At 29.7% G+C, this 15,439-nt stretch overlaps 2 protein-coding genes across 2 annotated transcripts in view; one reads left to right on the top strand and one right to left on the bottom strand.

Moving 5' to 3' along the window:
- The window catches only part of LOC123291693, a 28,701-nt gene that overhangs the window by 10,672 nt on the left and 2,590 nt on the right, over window positions 1–15,439 (bottom strand). The window lies entirely within an intron of this gene.
- Window positions 9,846–13,516, top strand: LOC123291692 (D-3-phosphoglycerate dehydrogenase). The gene is made up of 5 exons (XM_044872065.1): window positions 9,846–10,136; window positions 12,093–12,244; window positions 12,608–12,960; window positions 13,024–13,242; window positions 13,368–13,516. The coding sequence occupies exons 1-5, from the start codon at window positions 10,008–10,010 to the stop codon at window positions 13,490–13,492; spliced, it is 978 nt and encodes a 325-aa protein (XP_044728000.1). The 5' UTR covers window positions 9,846–10,007; the 3' UTR covers window positions 13,493–13,516.

The raw sequence follows: 15,439 nt of genomic DNA, 5'->3' as shown, positions 1-15,439 counted from the left end.
TGAATCGATTTTGAAGATCATCGCCAATTTTTTAATTTTTTCGGGTATGGAAACCTAAGCTCGCACTTGAAACATAGCTAAGAACATTCTCCGTTAAATTACGCAGGCACACATACATAGAGGTCAAACTTATAACATCCCTTCTTTTAGTTCGGGAGGTTAAACCCCCTCCCTCCGTTGAAATAGTAGATTTTTCGATACGAAGTTGTTACAACCCAATAAAAACTGTGCCAAATTTCAAAGATTCTTTTTTTCGTATATTTAATTTTATTGTACTACTATATACTGTATAATAACAAATATTCATTGTATTATTTTCCTGAATGTAACGATAAAATAAAAAATTTTCTTTTTCAATTACAATTTAATCTATAATGATTGGCAGATTTTCATAATAGTATATGGATGGGCTGGGCTTCACTAATGTTTTTTTTTCATAATAACCATTTTTCTTTTATTTTTGAACACATTATTATTATAAATTTTTTTCATTTAAAACTTTTCAAAAACTGTTATCAATCATTTATAATGGAACAACATATTCTTAATAGTGAGTTGAGTTTATGTAGTATACTTATTATTTCATTTATTTCTTTATTGACTGAAGTCGAGGTTTATTTTGTCAAGTCTTGCATTCTAAAGCATCATCTGCTTTGCTAAGAAATTTCATTTTTTACAGAAAAGGGCATATAATGATAGTAGTACATTGTTAAAAATTTTTAAGTTTGGCAGGTATATTATAATTAAAGAGAATTGAAAAAAATACACTCGAATCCGGACTTCTTGGATTCATGCCAAGCGCCCTACCAATTGGTTCATTCGAGCTCTAGACACAGAGTGCAATTCTGTGTCTAGATCTCGAATGGTCCAATTGGTAGGGTGCTTGACATGAATCCAAGAAGTCCGGGTTCGAGTCCTGGTTCGAGTGTATTTGTTTCAATATGTACCCTTTTCGAAATTGCTGATTCAATTATATTCATAAATCTAGTGAACCTTATTATGGGAGTCTAACATAATTAGGGAAACTAAGAAGTAATTATTTTTAACTCTTATTTTCAATTTGTACCAATAGAAGCAGAAAATACCGAAGATTGTTATGAGGTAAAATGGAGTAATTTTTTAATATATTTATTTTTATATTTGTAAAATTAACATACTTACTTTTTCTTTTTATGAGAAATATTTAGTAGGTTTTTAACTCCCCGAGTAACGAGCAGGGTACCGTAAATGGTAATTAACGTAAATATTTCTTAAGAATGCATATTTGAATTAAAATTTCATTTTTACACTTTCCTTACTGAATTATATTATTTTTTGTTTTTTTTATAAAACATATAAAAGTTTATAAAAACTCGTAAAAATAATTTTTTTAACACTATTAAAATGCATAAAAAATTAGTTTTGTGTTGAAATAAGCTATTAATCATTTATTTCACTTCTGTTACATTTGCAATTACTTTAAGTTGCAAAATACCTTTTCACAAGTATATAAATATATTTTTTTCAAACAATTTCCATTTTAAATTCTTGATTTTATGTTTGATTTTGTTTTTGAGTATATTATTTTGATATTATTAGGTTTTTCAATTAATATTTCAACGCCATAATGTCACAAATATCAACTATCACTTTCGATTTTATAATATCGTTAGAAAAATGCAAAAATGAAGACGATAGGTTTTCGATTACCGTCAAAGATGTACTGCTAATTTGTCTATTAATTAAAATTTATTCGAGATTCATTTGATCAAATAATGTACGCTATTTCACATGATCAAAAGGTTCTGGCCGTAAGTAAGCCAAAGCTTTGTTCAGATTTTTGTTGCTATTTTTGCCGTGGAAACTACTCGTTTTAGAAAAACAAAACTTTTTCTTTAATATGCAAAGAAATTTTTGAGACTATTTTTCATCTAAAAAATAGAATTTTCTTGAAAAATCCATTCCTGATTTCTAAAAAAACTTTCATACTTGATTTACTACGTAGTATACGGTTTTTCAAACTCTTTTATCGCATTATACCGTATCTGCATAATTTTATCATTACAGCATTGGTTATAAGAATAAAGAATAATACTTATAAGTATTGAAAATTAAAGTCAATTACATGTAAAGTAGAAAATAATGCTACGTCATTAAAACTTAATAATACCTAACACAAATTTTGAATTAGTTCTACTTAGTTATTTAACTATTCAAAAGTCTATTTTCACATGCAATAAACATATAATTATATTAAATGTATATGTTATCGGACTATTAACAGAATCGTTAGTTTATGATAAATCTAGTCAGATTGTAAACCATCGATAAATGGTTTTTCTTCTAGTATTTATATATATTATATTATGGCCATTTCTGTGAAAATCAGATAGCTGAGTGAATTAAAGCATGGCTATATATTTTGATATTTTAGTGATTACTTAGTTCGAATCCAGTAACAGACACCAATTAAAAAAAATAAATCTATTATCACCTGTAACTATATTGGATTTTTTATCAGCTTCTTTTTTGTTATCTTGAACGTTCCTTATTTTATTTGTTGATAATTCTGTATTGTTTGCCAACTATAGAGGAGTAGGTTGGGTTCTGAAGTTTTTAGCCCTTTCGTTCAAAAATGGGACAGAATCACAGAAAAGGGAGGTATTATCGTAATCTATATATAAAAGTTTGACTTTTACATGCATTTTCTGTAATAGTGTCCTATTTTTAAGATTTACAATCACCTTAAAATTTAACGTTTTTCAGCGGTAAGTTTATAAACGAACTTGCACGCCATAAATCGTCCAATCACTGCTATAGGCGTCGAGTGTTTGGGTCTCTTCAAAAAAAAAACTTATTATTACTTTTGTCTAGATTCATTAAGTTATCACTAAATTCATCATCAAAGTTTAAGGTGAGATAAAAGTAATTTCGATCTTTGTTTGATCACAGTCTATCGTTAGTTTACTACAATCTTTCTAGATTTATTATAAATTGACGATTTTTACAATAATCCAGTGACATATACATATATTGTACATATGTACTATTTGATTGACAATAATACGACTAGACATTGATTGATTGAAAACTTTTAAATGTAATTATCGTAATTTGAGATACATCTTCCAATATTCATATAAGTAAATTTGGCTCATATATAGGTTGTTAATTTTAACTTGATATATGCTCCAAAATCGAAAATAAGTTTTATCGACACCAATAACTTCAAGCAAAAAGTGTTGGGTTCAAAGACGCACATCTCAAATTGAGTTTCCTAACTTTATTTTTTTTTTAAAACACATAAAATGTACTTTTTATTTTTGTTATACTTTTTATAGTCGAATGTTAAGTAAAATTATATATAAAAAATGATGTCAGCCAAACGACGACCTCTAGCCCTTCTGCCGCAGTAGAGTCGTTCGAGGTAATTTTCGATGCTGGTTTGTTGATATACTCGCGACTCTTAAGAAAACCTCCCAAAAATAAATCCAATGGCTTCAAGATTCGTGTCGATATCAACAAATCTGCAACCTAAGTGCTAATATAATCTCCAAAATTTAAGCTGCGAAAAAGTCATCAAAAATTACTTTAAACGAAGATTTGTGTTTCTTTTTTAATTTATAGGAAACTCAATTTGGATTATTCTTTTATGAATATATAAGGAAATTGTTCTTTATTAAAAAGGTAACATTTTTTGCTCGAAAAATGCATAATTTTAGAATAAAATTAAATGCAATTTTTATAAAAAAAAAAAAAAAAATTGAATCGAGAATAAACTTTCATTTAATGTGAAACGATAAAGAAACATTTAACGAAGCGGAATCGTGTTATATGATGAGAAATAACTAAAAATGTTGTCGTAAAATTTTAAATTTTATATTTAAATTCAGATTCCAGAATATTTTTAATATAATTCAACCAAAACGCTATTTCTATTGAAGACATTATTTTTATACTGTAGAATACATTATACACATCCCCATACCTGTATATTATAAATGCGAAAGTGAATTTGTTTGTTTGTTTGTTACGTTTTTACGCAAAATTACTGAATGGATTTTAATGAAAATTTATAATAATATAGATAAGGATAATTTATAAGGATAGCATGTACCACCTCGCTTCGCTGGATTATTTCCAAAACTATTGAATGGATTGAAATGAATCTTTTACAATAATATAGCTCATACATCAGAATAACGATAGCTTCGCTCGACGATTTCATAAACTATAGACCAGGGGACAAAAAGGGTGCTTTGTAAAGTGAAAATAATATATACTTGAACTTTCGTGAGTGGTCTCTTGGCGAGTGTACCAAATTTCTGTCTACGACTTTTTTTCGAAAACGCTGCAATCTCAAATGAACACGATGACGTCAAGTTTAAGCTAATAGTATGAAAAAATGCAGCAGGGAATTTGTCGGACCCTATGACCACTTGATAACATTAAGAATTATTAAACAATAAAATATTTTGTCCAGCAAAAATGCCGCACCGATGAGCTTGTCTATTACCTCGAACATGCCGTACTTAAGTGTTTTTGAATACATTATAGATGACAATTACAAATTTGAGAACGCAGCGCTTTTGTAAAAAATCGTAGAGAGAAGTTGGGTAGACTCGCCAAAAGGAACTCATGTATGTATTAATCATTTTACAAAGTACCCTATCTGTTCCACGGTCTACTACTAATTGGATTTTAATGAAACTTTATAATAATATAGCATTATAAAGTATTTCGAGTGTTTTGGAATGAGGATGAGTGAGAACAAGAAAGATGAAGACTTTAACACCGTGGTTTTTACGTTTAAAATGGAAATTTCCCAGCGAAGCGGGCAATCATCATGCTAGTTACATAACATAGTAATCGTTGCACAAACATTTTCATTTAAAGTATCATAACATTTTAAGTCCCCATAGATTAAATTATCCATAATAACACTTCTATAATGGAAAATGATTTTTACTTAGGTTTATTATATGAACAGTGAAAATACGTTACTCGTTACTTGTAATCTATTCGCATCATGCATGAGTTTTATTTCAGGCGTTTCCATGGTAATCAGACACTGTTTAATTATAATTATATTAATTTTATAAATGGGGGTACAAGTCTATGAATTGTTTTGAAGAAAACTGAAAAAGGAGATATATTTCTAATAAAACGAAGGATATTATTGCAAGTTTTATAAGATGACAGCGCTGCCATCGATTTATTTATACTCTCCACTTTCTTTGCACTCAACGAATATCATATATATGTTGTGCTTCATTAAATTATGTTATATGGATATCAATTTAAGCATCGACCTAGAAATGATTCGTTAATGCAAAGTTACATTAGAAATGAACTTTATATGATAATGTAATGTTGATAGATTTTTAAAAAATTACTAAAAAATATGAAATAAAAAATTACTAAAATGTACAGAGATTCTATTATTAAATGGTTCTAAAAGATTAGTATTAAGGACCCCAAAAAATCACTTTTTCTTAGGATCATCTTTAAATCGTGGAATTGAGGACTCTTATAGACTCGCCCAAGGATGCTGGAATTGAGCCACGTAGTTTATGGACGGCTCTGCTATGAGAATTCTTGTATAAGAAACGGTTTTTAGAAGTAGCCTTACAAACAGCTCCCCGAAGTTTCTTGCTTAGTAAAACGAAGTGCTAGAACATATCATTTAATTTTACATTTCAATTTTCGAGGTCAAAATAAGAATTTTCTATTAGTAAGTTGAAAATATAAAATTACCACTATTACACTTTTTTTTTTTATATTTGCAGTATTTCCTGTTCTTATCTTAAGGATTAAATCGTGTTTGTTTCATGTTGTGAACATTTATTTTGCATAGAAAATTTATTTTCAACGCTATGATATTTAAATTTAGATTCAGTTAGGTTTTTTGATGATATCAAACTTCTTGTATTCTTTGCATAATTTTTAGGATTCTTTACCAGAAACCTTGCCAGGCATCTTTTTATAGTTTCTAAAGAATTTACAAGTTACATTCAAAAAAAATTCTTAAAGACAAAACAACCCGAAAATCTATAAACTGAATTTATCCTAAATTTAAAATAATGATACGAAATAGATTTTCGCCTTGAAGATGAGCCTTGAAGTAGAAAAATGTGGAGATCCATATAAAAGTAAAATGAGATGGAAATTTAATCGTAAAAGAGAAAAATGTATGAACACAAATTGAACACGATATTGCAAAAGTGTGTTGTATGTGTTTTTCCAAATACAGTTAAACCTGGGTAAGTGAGAACTGGTTAAGTGAGAAAACTCTATAAGTGAGAGTAATAGCCAGGACCCGTCACTTTAAACTCCCAAAACCTCTATTACCGAGAAACAGAAACCTCTTTAAGAGAGAGTCGTTTTTTCCTCATGGACCTCCGTAAGTCAGACTGCTACTTATCTATACCTCTATAAGCGACAGTCGAGCTTTATTTATTTATATTATTTAGGAGGAACTATAGCTATAATTTACTACATTCGTACTTGCTGTGACTTGTTATTGCTGCGTACCTCTATAAGAGAGAAACGCTATCCATGTATCTGCATTAGCGAGAAACTCGGGTTAATGAGAAACCTCTATAAGCGAGAATGAGATGGTGCTCCCTTGAACTCTCACTTATCCAGGTTTGACTGTAATGGCAGTTTCTTCCAAGCTTTCCTTTGTATTAGTAAAAACAATATAAACATTTAGAAGATTACAAAATTTTTAGATTATTATATATCTAATAACTCTAGAAATTGCATCTTTTATCGATATTTTCAAAATAAAAATGTCAAGGTATAGACATATTTATCGTTTATGGTATTAAATTTTTTGGCAAACGATGTAGACGACAACATATTCGATGTAGGTATAACACATAAATTCCAGAAAAACAAAACCTCGTCTATTTATTGCCCAAATGTTAAATAAAATAATAAAATTTTTTATTGCAATATTGTTTGAGTATAATTACATAATAGAGGAGAGTTGGGTATATCATACCGCAATTCAAATCGTACTGTACCTCCCTTAAAATTGGTGAAAAATAAGAAACTTCGTGGTTAAAAATCGTACCAGACCATTCGGGATAACAATTTTTGTTGGTCATGTTGATTGAATTTTAAACAACTAATTTCTGTAAGACTTTTTATAATCGAAATATTTAAGCCTGATGCCAAAACTAGTAAGATATATCCGACTGTCCTCTAACTATACCTACACAAACAAGACAACCAACGATGCAGCAACAACACACATTGTTTTATGAGTCCTGTGAGGTTTGGTAGCAGTTCTCATTCCTCGAACTATCTAGTTTCGTTTAATGGTAGAGGTAGTTATTACCTTTTATTTCCGTTTGTTGTAGCACAGATGTGAAATTAGATATGTGCTTTTCAACTGTCAGGTAGCTATACATTACGTTTACAAGGCAAGTCATTTGCATAAAACATAAATATGGGAAAATTTTAGTGTATCATTTTATTACGAATGTTGTTTGACAATTGTATGTAGATATGACTTGTTTAACCTTTATGGTATGAAGTATTTGACATAAAATATATGTTTAAAATGATAAAAAGGGTATCACATTATTATTTTATAGACTTGTCTGTCAAACAGAAAATGAGCTATTGGCAGGGAACATTTTAGGTGGAAGGCGCAGCTAAATCGACCGTTTAAAATATATTTGAAATTTTTTTTGTACATAGAGAAATAGTTTTAACATTTTTTTTATTATGTGATTTGTACATCATAATTGTAATGAAATTGCCTATAAATAAAAATAAAGTAAATACAATTCATATTATGTTATTTCTCTAGCTTGCGTTAACCCCCATACCCAAAAAGGAGGTATTATAAGTTTGACCTCTATATCTGTGGCATCGTAGTGCCTAAACGGATGAACCGATTTTGATTTTTTTTTGTTTCCTTTGAAAGATATTTTAATGGAGAGTGTACTTAGATATATTCCAAGTGTGAGTTTTTGTTCCGTACCTGAAAAGCATTTCGTAAATTTCCTTGTTAGCCCCGGGAATTCCACAGGTAAATTTATTTTCCGAATAATTTTCAAAACGTTTTTCGGTGTTGGTCAGATACGCAGGGTAAAAATAATGGATCATAAAAATATTGTAATTTTATCCGGTCCTTCTAATATTCTAATTCAGCAGGATTTCGACAGGTCTAATTAATGTAGTCCAGTGAAGGAAATCATAAAAATGAAATCGTTAAGGAAGTCGCATGCTTACGTTTGTAACGCTTACGTAATGTATATTGTTGACATGGGAACACAAAATGAAAATTATTAATTCAAATTTAAAAAAAAAATAGATATCGCCGATGAAAACTGTGATAACGTCATAGAAATTTTTTAAACAATAAGCGAGGAAGTACAAACTCGTAAACATATTATTTGAAATAAACAGCAAACACACTGGAATTCATATCAATAACATATTAATTATTTTATTAATTTATATTTTGAAGAGGTGCTACCTGGGTATGAGTTTAAAAAAAAAAAGGTGAACAAACGTTTTAAATTTGATAAGAACGAAAACGTTTATCTTCTTGCCAACTTTAAGTTTTCCGCAAAGGGTCTTAATGAATATAATAGAGAAGTTGCATGTTTTTATACCATGGATATATGTAATATGCAAGATATACTAAGTTTAGTCCCAAGTTTGTAACGCTTAAAAATATTGATGCCGCAACAAAATTTTGCTATAGGTGTTCATAGAATCACCTAATTAGTCCATTTCCAGTTGTCCGTCCGTCCGTCTGTGGGCACGATAACTCAAAAACGAAAAAAGATATCGAGCTTTTACAGCGTACTCAGGACGTAAAAAGTAAGGTCGAGTTCGTAAATGAGCATCATAGGTCAATTGGGTCTTGGGTCCGTAGGATCCATCTTGTAAACCGTTAGAAATAGAACAAAAGTTTAAAAGTAAAAAATGTTCCTTATCAAAAAATAAAAAACTTTTGCTAGAAACATTTTTTCGTAAACATCACAGTTTACCCGTGAGGGCGCCAATTAGGCGGAAATTTTATAGTATGTACCATACTTGAATATCAGTTATGTATGTGTCACATGTATGTATGTGTTATTTGATAAAGAAATCAACACTAACTATGCATGGTATTTCAACAGTTAATTCAGTCAATTGTTTGTTTTCACTTGTTTTTAATTTATTTTCAATTTTTTTAAATTAAGTTTTCATGCCTAGAATTGCGATGACCTAGAGGAACAATTTGGCGCTTAAATTGTTCGAAAGGATTGTATAATGATGTGCGAAAAGAAAATGTTTTTTTAAATCACTTTATAGCCTCAAATGAAACGAACGATGCTTTCTTCTAAATCTACAGAATTCAATTGTTCGGAAACTAGGGAAGTTAATGAAAATAGTTCTGCTTTCTTTCTGTCTAATTCGTGGAGTTCTAACAGAAGTCGTCATCATGGAAACCGTAATCTGAAATTCTCACACATACTTATTTTTGGTATAACTGTAACTTAATGTAGAAAGACGATCCGTTAACGGTAACCTTTTACAAACTCAACTCCGATTAGACCCCACTCTATTAATTTATGTTCATTAATGCCTTAATAAAAGTATTTATCAGTATTCATAAACTTTTTTTATATTGTTTTCGTGTATAGAAATCTTTTATATATTTTTTTTTAAAATAAATAAATTTAAGTTTTTTAAAACTGTAATTTAGAATTGATAACAACACCAAAACATTTTCAATGATGATGATGAAATAATCTCTTCAATAAAATAATAAATAATAATTATTTAGTATTCAGTAAATCAGTTTAATAAAAACAAGTTTTAACAATTTATTCTACTCAATAAATTGTGTTGAATATAACAGAGAGGAAGATTGATCATTTCATCAAATTATTGTACCGGTAGACACGAGATTATTTAAACTTTAGTTGTTATTAGACAGAGATTCGTCTGGTTTTTCTGTTGCTTTTATTCATATTGTTAAAAATTTATCTTCTTTTTATTAAAAATAATTTAATATGGATATTAAAAAAGTATTAGTTAGTGATGCTGTAGATCCAGCTTGCGTTCAATTGTTGGAAGAAAATGGTATTAAAGTTGATTGTAAATATAAATTATCCAAAGATGCATTAATCAAGGAATTACAAGTAAGTTTTCCATAAATTTTATTTTGGATTTACTGTTGTTGGGTTGTTGTGTGTTCATGAAATATTGTTTGGTATTGACCTTGAGATATTGTTATACCATGTATATATGAAATATACATAGTATATTAAGTTTCGTCCCAAGTTTGTAACGCTTAAAAATATTGATGCTACGAACAAAATTTTGGTATAGGTGTTCATAGAATCACCTAATTAATCCATTTCCGGTTGTCCGTCCGTCCGTCCGTCCGTCCGTCCGTCCGTCCGTCCGTCCGTCTGTGGACACGATAACTCAAAAACGAAAAAAGATATCGATCTGAAATTTTTACAGCGTACTCAGGACGTAAAAAGACAGGTCAAGTTCGTAAATGAGCATCATAGGTCAATTGGGTCTTGGGTCCGTAGGACCCATCTTGTAAACCGTTAGAGATAGAACAAAAGTTTAAATGTAAAAAATGTTGCTTATAAAAAAATAAAAAACTTTTGTTTGAAACATTTTTTTGTAAACATCACTGTTTATCCACGAGGGCGTTAATTAGGTGCAAATTTTATAGTATGTATGAATATAGGAATATCAAAGTGAATATCTTTTGTTATTTACGTGACGTCAAAAAAACAAACGACTGCGCATCAACACTTGCGCATTATATGAGAATATCAGTTAAATATGTCAGATATGTATGTGTGTGAAATGTGACAGAGTTATCAACCCTGCCTATACATGGTATTTCAACAATTAACTCAGTCAATTGTTTGTTTTCACTTGTTTGTGTTTTAAATTTAGTGAGTTCAACTAACTTCATTTAATAATGTTGAATGGAATTCTACACAAGTCTAAATGATTTGAAAACTTTTCCAGTATTATTTTTCGTTGGCTTTTTCTTCAACTTTTAGTTATATGATCTTAGTAAAAGTTTAGAATAAAACACCGAAATTATTATGTTTTGGTTTTGAATTTCATTAAGAATATAAATTTTTAAAACTAATGGGAAAACTTTTTGCAACATTTCAAATAATATTTGGTACCAATAATACCATTTTATAGATGTATTTGACTAGTTTTATTTGATAACTATTTTATGAAAAAGCCAAATTGGCCCTCCTTTTTTAAGATATATATAAGATATCGAAAAATTTTTAAAAGTTTATTTATTTTGTGGACTTTAAATTTGATATTATTTGTGAACAAAATTAACCAAGCTCTAATAGGTTTCAAGAATTTGGAGTCCTGGTCCCGAAATTAAGCATATAAGTGATAGCTAGCGAAAGAGTGACATCGCAGCTGAAAAGAATGACCCAAAATTAGTGGGTTTCAAAAAAAATTCCAATAAGATCGGATCAAATTTGCCTGTGTTATCAAAAATATCGAATTTTTTAACTTTATGACGTCGTCAGAATCCAAAAAATTTAATTTTGTTATATCTCATCCAAATTTTATCCAATTTTGATAAATCAGGTATGTAATCCTACTAAATTTGGGCCATACTTTTCAAATTTGTGATCAAAATTAACCTAGCTCTGATAGGTTTCGAGAATGTGAAGTCCTGGTGTCGGAATTAAGCACATTAGTGATAGCTAGCGAAAAATTGGCATCGCAGTTGAAAAGAATGGAGCAAAATTAGTGGGTTTCAAAAAAAATTTCAATAAGATCGGATCAAATTTGCTTTTGTTATCAAAAAAATCGAATTTTTTAATTTTTGACGTCATCAGAATAAAATGTTAACATTGTGCTTATGAAAAGCATATTAAAATTTTTTTAAACTATTAAATGAAAAAGATCACATGAATGCTTAATTAAAATTTGTACCTTCAAAGTTAAATGTTTAATTTTTTTTGTTGTGGTTAGAACATTTTACAAACTTTGAACATACATAAACCAATTATTGTCAACGAACATTTTCACTTTTCAAGCCGACCTTATTCTGGTGATTTATTTTAATAAAATATGCTTTGTTTCAGAATTACGATGGTTTAATTGTACGTTCAGATACAAAAGTAACAGCAGATGTTATTGCAGCTAGCAATGGATTGAAAGTAATTGGTAGAGCTGGAGCAGGAGTTGACAATATTGATATTGATGCAGCTACCAAGAAAAAAATTGCCGTATTAAAGTAAATATCCTGATTTTCCTATTTTTGTTTTTTTGTGGCGTAGACTGGGAGCCTATTATATTGAAGTTAAAAGTTCTGATTTTTGTTTGCTATTTGAAAAATAGACAGAAAGTAATTTTCGAAATAAAAAAAATTAAGATCTGGCTCACCGTGACTTGAGTGTTACCTTAATGGAAATTTAACTTTCCTTTTCGTGCTTGGTGTTTCTGTTGGGAGGCCGAAAGTCCCAAAGAAAATTCGCCTCTCCACAGAAGTAGCAAGTACGTACTTTCAGCCGTGAATAAAGAAAATACTATTTTTCTTGTCTTTCTATTGGAGCATTGACGATTTTACAATTTTTCAACACTTTAAATCTTTTTTCAGTACTCCTGGAGGAAATGCCATAAGCGCTTGTGAATTAACATGTACGCTAATTGCTTCATTATCCCGACATGTATGCCAAGCGAATGCGTCACTTAGAGCAGGACGATGGGATCGAAAACTATATACAGGATCAGAATTATATGGTAAAACATTAGCAGTTTTAGGATTGGGCCGAATTGGACGTGAGGTAGCACTTCGTTTACAATCGTTTGGAATGAAAACCGTTGGATTTGATCCCATTGTAACTGCAGAAGATGCTGCTAAATTCAATGTGAAAAAAATGGAACTAGATGAAATTTATCCAATTGCCGATTACATTACAATTCATACACCTCTAATTCCATCAACTAGAAGTGAGTTTTATCGCTACATAATTATAGGTATCAGAAAATTCAAAATTAATTCTCTTGTTTTAGATTTGATTAATGAAAAAGTATTAAATGTTTGTAAACCTGGTGTAAAAATTGTTAATGTAGCCAGAGGAGGTATTATTGATGAATCCGCATTACTTCAAGCGTTAGAATCTGGTAAATGTGGAGGTGCTGCTTTGGATGTATTCGAAGAGGAACCCCCAACATCCCCAGTCACGTTAAAATTGATCCAACATCCAAAAGTTATTGCTACACCTCATTTAGGTAAGAAAAGAATCGTATCTTTTAAGGACATTCCCAAAAAATTACCAGTTGGGTAAATTTGGATGACCTTTTTACATTTCAAAGATTTATTTATGTTTTAATAATATATTTTATCTTCTTTTTAGGTGCTAGTACAGCAGAAGCTCAAATTCGTGTGGCGGTTGAAGTAGCCGAACAATTTATTGCTTTAACAAAAAAATCGACGAAATATACGAGTGCCTATGGAGTCATAAATACTTCGGTTTTATAAAGTTATTGTAATTTTTACGCTTAATTAAGTATTTTTATGTATTTTTTTTTTTAATAATAAAAAATGTTTTTGAAAAATAAAACTTTTTATAAATTTTCCAAATAGTACAAACCAAAAAAGTATTGAAAGTATTCTCTCTAATATAAATATTCAAAATTTTCATTAAAATATATCTGATATTTGATATTGAAGTTTTATGGGCTTGATTTGAAACTTGCTAAAATGTTGCGATGATTCATAAATCGATCCTGCAGTAAATGTGACAGAAACAAATCGATGTTATGTAGATTGTGATTCGGAAATAATCTTCAACTGAATCAGTCTGTACATTCGAGCATTGAGTCGGTTTTGAAGCGAGCCTTGGTTTAGGCATTTTCATGTCGTATTCATCGTAGCCATCGTAGCAATCAGCCAGTTCGATAGTCTCGTGAAGATCTTGGTTTTATGTTTGAAGTACTCGACTCATAGGCAAAATCAAAGAATGTACTGAGCTCAAAAAAGAAAATGTAAATTCATTTCATAAATGGTTGCATTTTCATTCTCATTTGAGAGTCCGTGTCACGAACATACCATGTCTAATTGTACTACGGTTTAACTCAAGAACCACAATAAACACGCTAGTCATGCTGTTGCTTATACAAAAGCACAATTTTGGAAGCGGCAAAATTGGCATTTAGAGACTTTCGTTAATTTTCGAGGAACAAGAAATTGTCCAAAACCTAATTGTCCGCTAAAATTAAATTGTATACGGTATTTTTAATTAAGTCGAAGAGGAAAAATACTAATATGCGATAAGAAATGACTTAATCAGTCTAAAACTTTATTTTAATGTCATGAACGCATTTGAGTGTATCTCTCCTTGTAGGGGGTCATATATTTTCAACTTGTAATAAGAAATTAATTTTAAAAACTTAATTTTTCAAGTTGTTTATTATAATTGTTGATAACAAAATCTGTTTAAACAACAAATATTTTGACCCCCTGCAAACATTACTGATTAGAGTATTATCAATTTTTTTGATACACTTATTTAAATTCCTATGCTAATCAGTCTTTACATAATTGATCGGTCACCAGGTTATTTTTATTAAAAATTTTATTGATAACAGATATCAAAAAATTATAAATTTGTGCATTTTGAAATAAAAACAAAAATTTTTAAATTCAGAAGTTTATTAAATCTTATACGTATATTATTTGTCTAGGCGATTTTTCCTGCCCACGCGATAAATTCATGATTTATCCCTAAGTTTACAGCTTATCGTTCTGGCTGATGACAAAACTCATGGTCTAAAAATACACCCCTTAGAAAAACACAGACTAGAGAAATGAAGTTATGTAATTTTTATAACATAACAGTAACAAAATTGCCTGTAAATAAAAATTAAGTAAATTACTATACTTATATTATAAACTCATATATTTCAACATGTTTTTAGCCACGTTTTAGCCAAGTTGAAACAAATTGGTTAAATAAATAGCCAACACTAATGATGAGCAAAACCACAGGAAACTAAGCCAAAATATTTATGAATATTTGAGCTTATTTTCTAAATTGAAACTTCAACTGGTTGCAGAACAACAAAACAATATGACGGTGCCAGACGCGGGAATAAGCTCGAATTAAAATCTCGAAACATTTTAAAGTTGAAGCATATTAAAAGTGCTATAATTTATTTATCATCGAGACGCGTAATGTAATTGAACCTTAAGTATGGTAACTATAGACTGCAAGCTCTCCAGTGAGTCAAGACTTAAATATATAGCTCTGGCGTGTGTGTGTGGTATATAGTATCAGAAGATGAATAATCTCTGGTGACATGTTTGATAAATCGTATTTTGTGTCTTTTGTATGTTGTAAATGTTTTTACTACCACCACTGGGAAAGCATCACTGCTCGTTCCTACGTTTACTACAGACAGCTACTTAGAGGGAAAATATTCTTTT

Source organism: Chrysoperla carnea, chromosome 2, assembly GCF_905475395.1.
Source record: "Chrysoperla carnea chromosome 2, inChrCarn1.1, whole genome shotgun sequence".
NCBI classification, from domain to species: Eukaryota; Metazoa; Arthropoda; class Insecta; order Neuroptera; family Chrysopidae; genus Chrysoperla; species Chrysoperla carnea.
This window is presented reverse-complemented; position numbering and strand designations above follow the sequence as displayed.

Coding starts and splice junctions, on each gene's coding strand:
- LOC123291692 (XM_044872065.1), top strand. CDS start 10,008: ATGGATATTAAAAAAGTATTAGTTAGTGATGCTGTAGATCCAGCTTGC. Junction 10,137..12,092: donor CATTAATCAAGGAATTACAA/GTAAGTTTTCCA, acceptor GCTTTGTTTCAG/AATTACGATGGTTTAATTGT. Junction 12,961..13,023: donor TCTAATTCCATCAACTAGAA/GTGAGTTTTATC, acceptor CTCTTGTTTTAG/ATTTGATTAATGAAAAAGTA.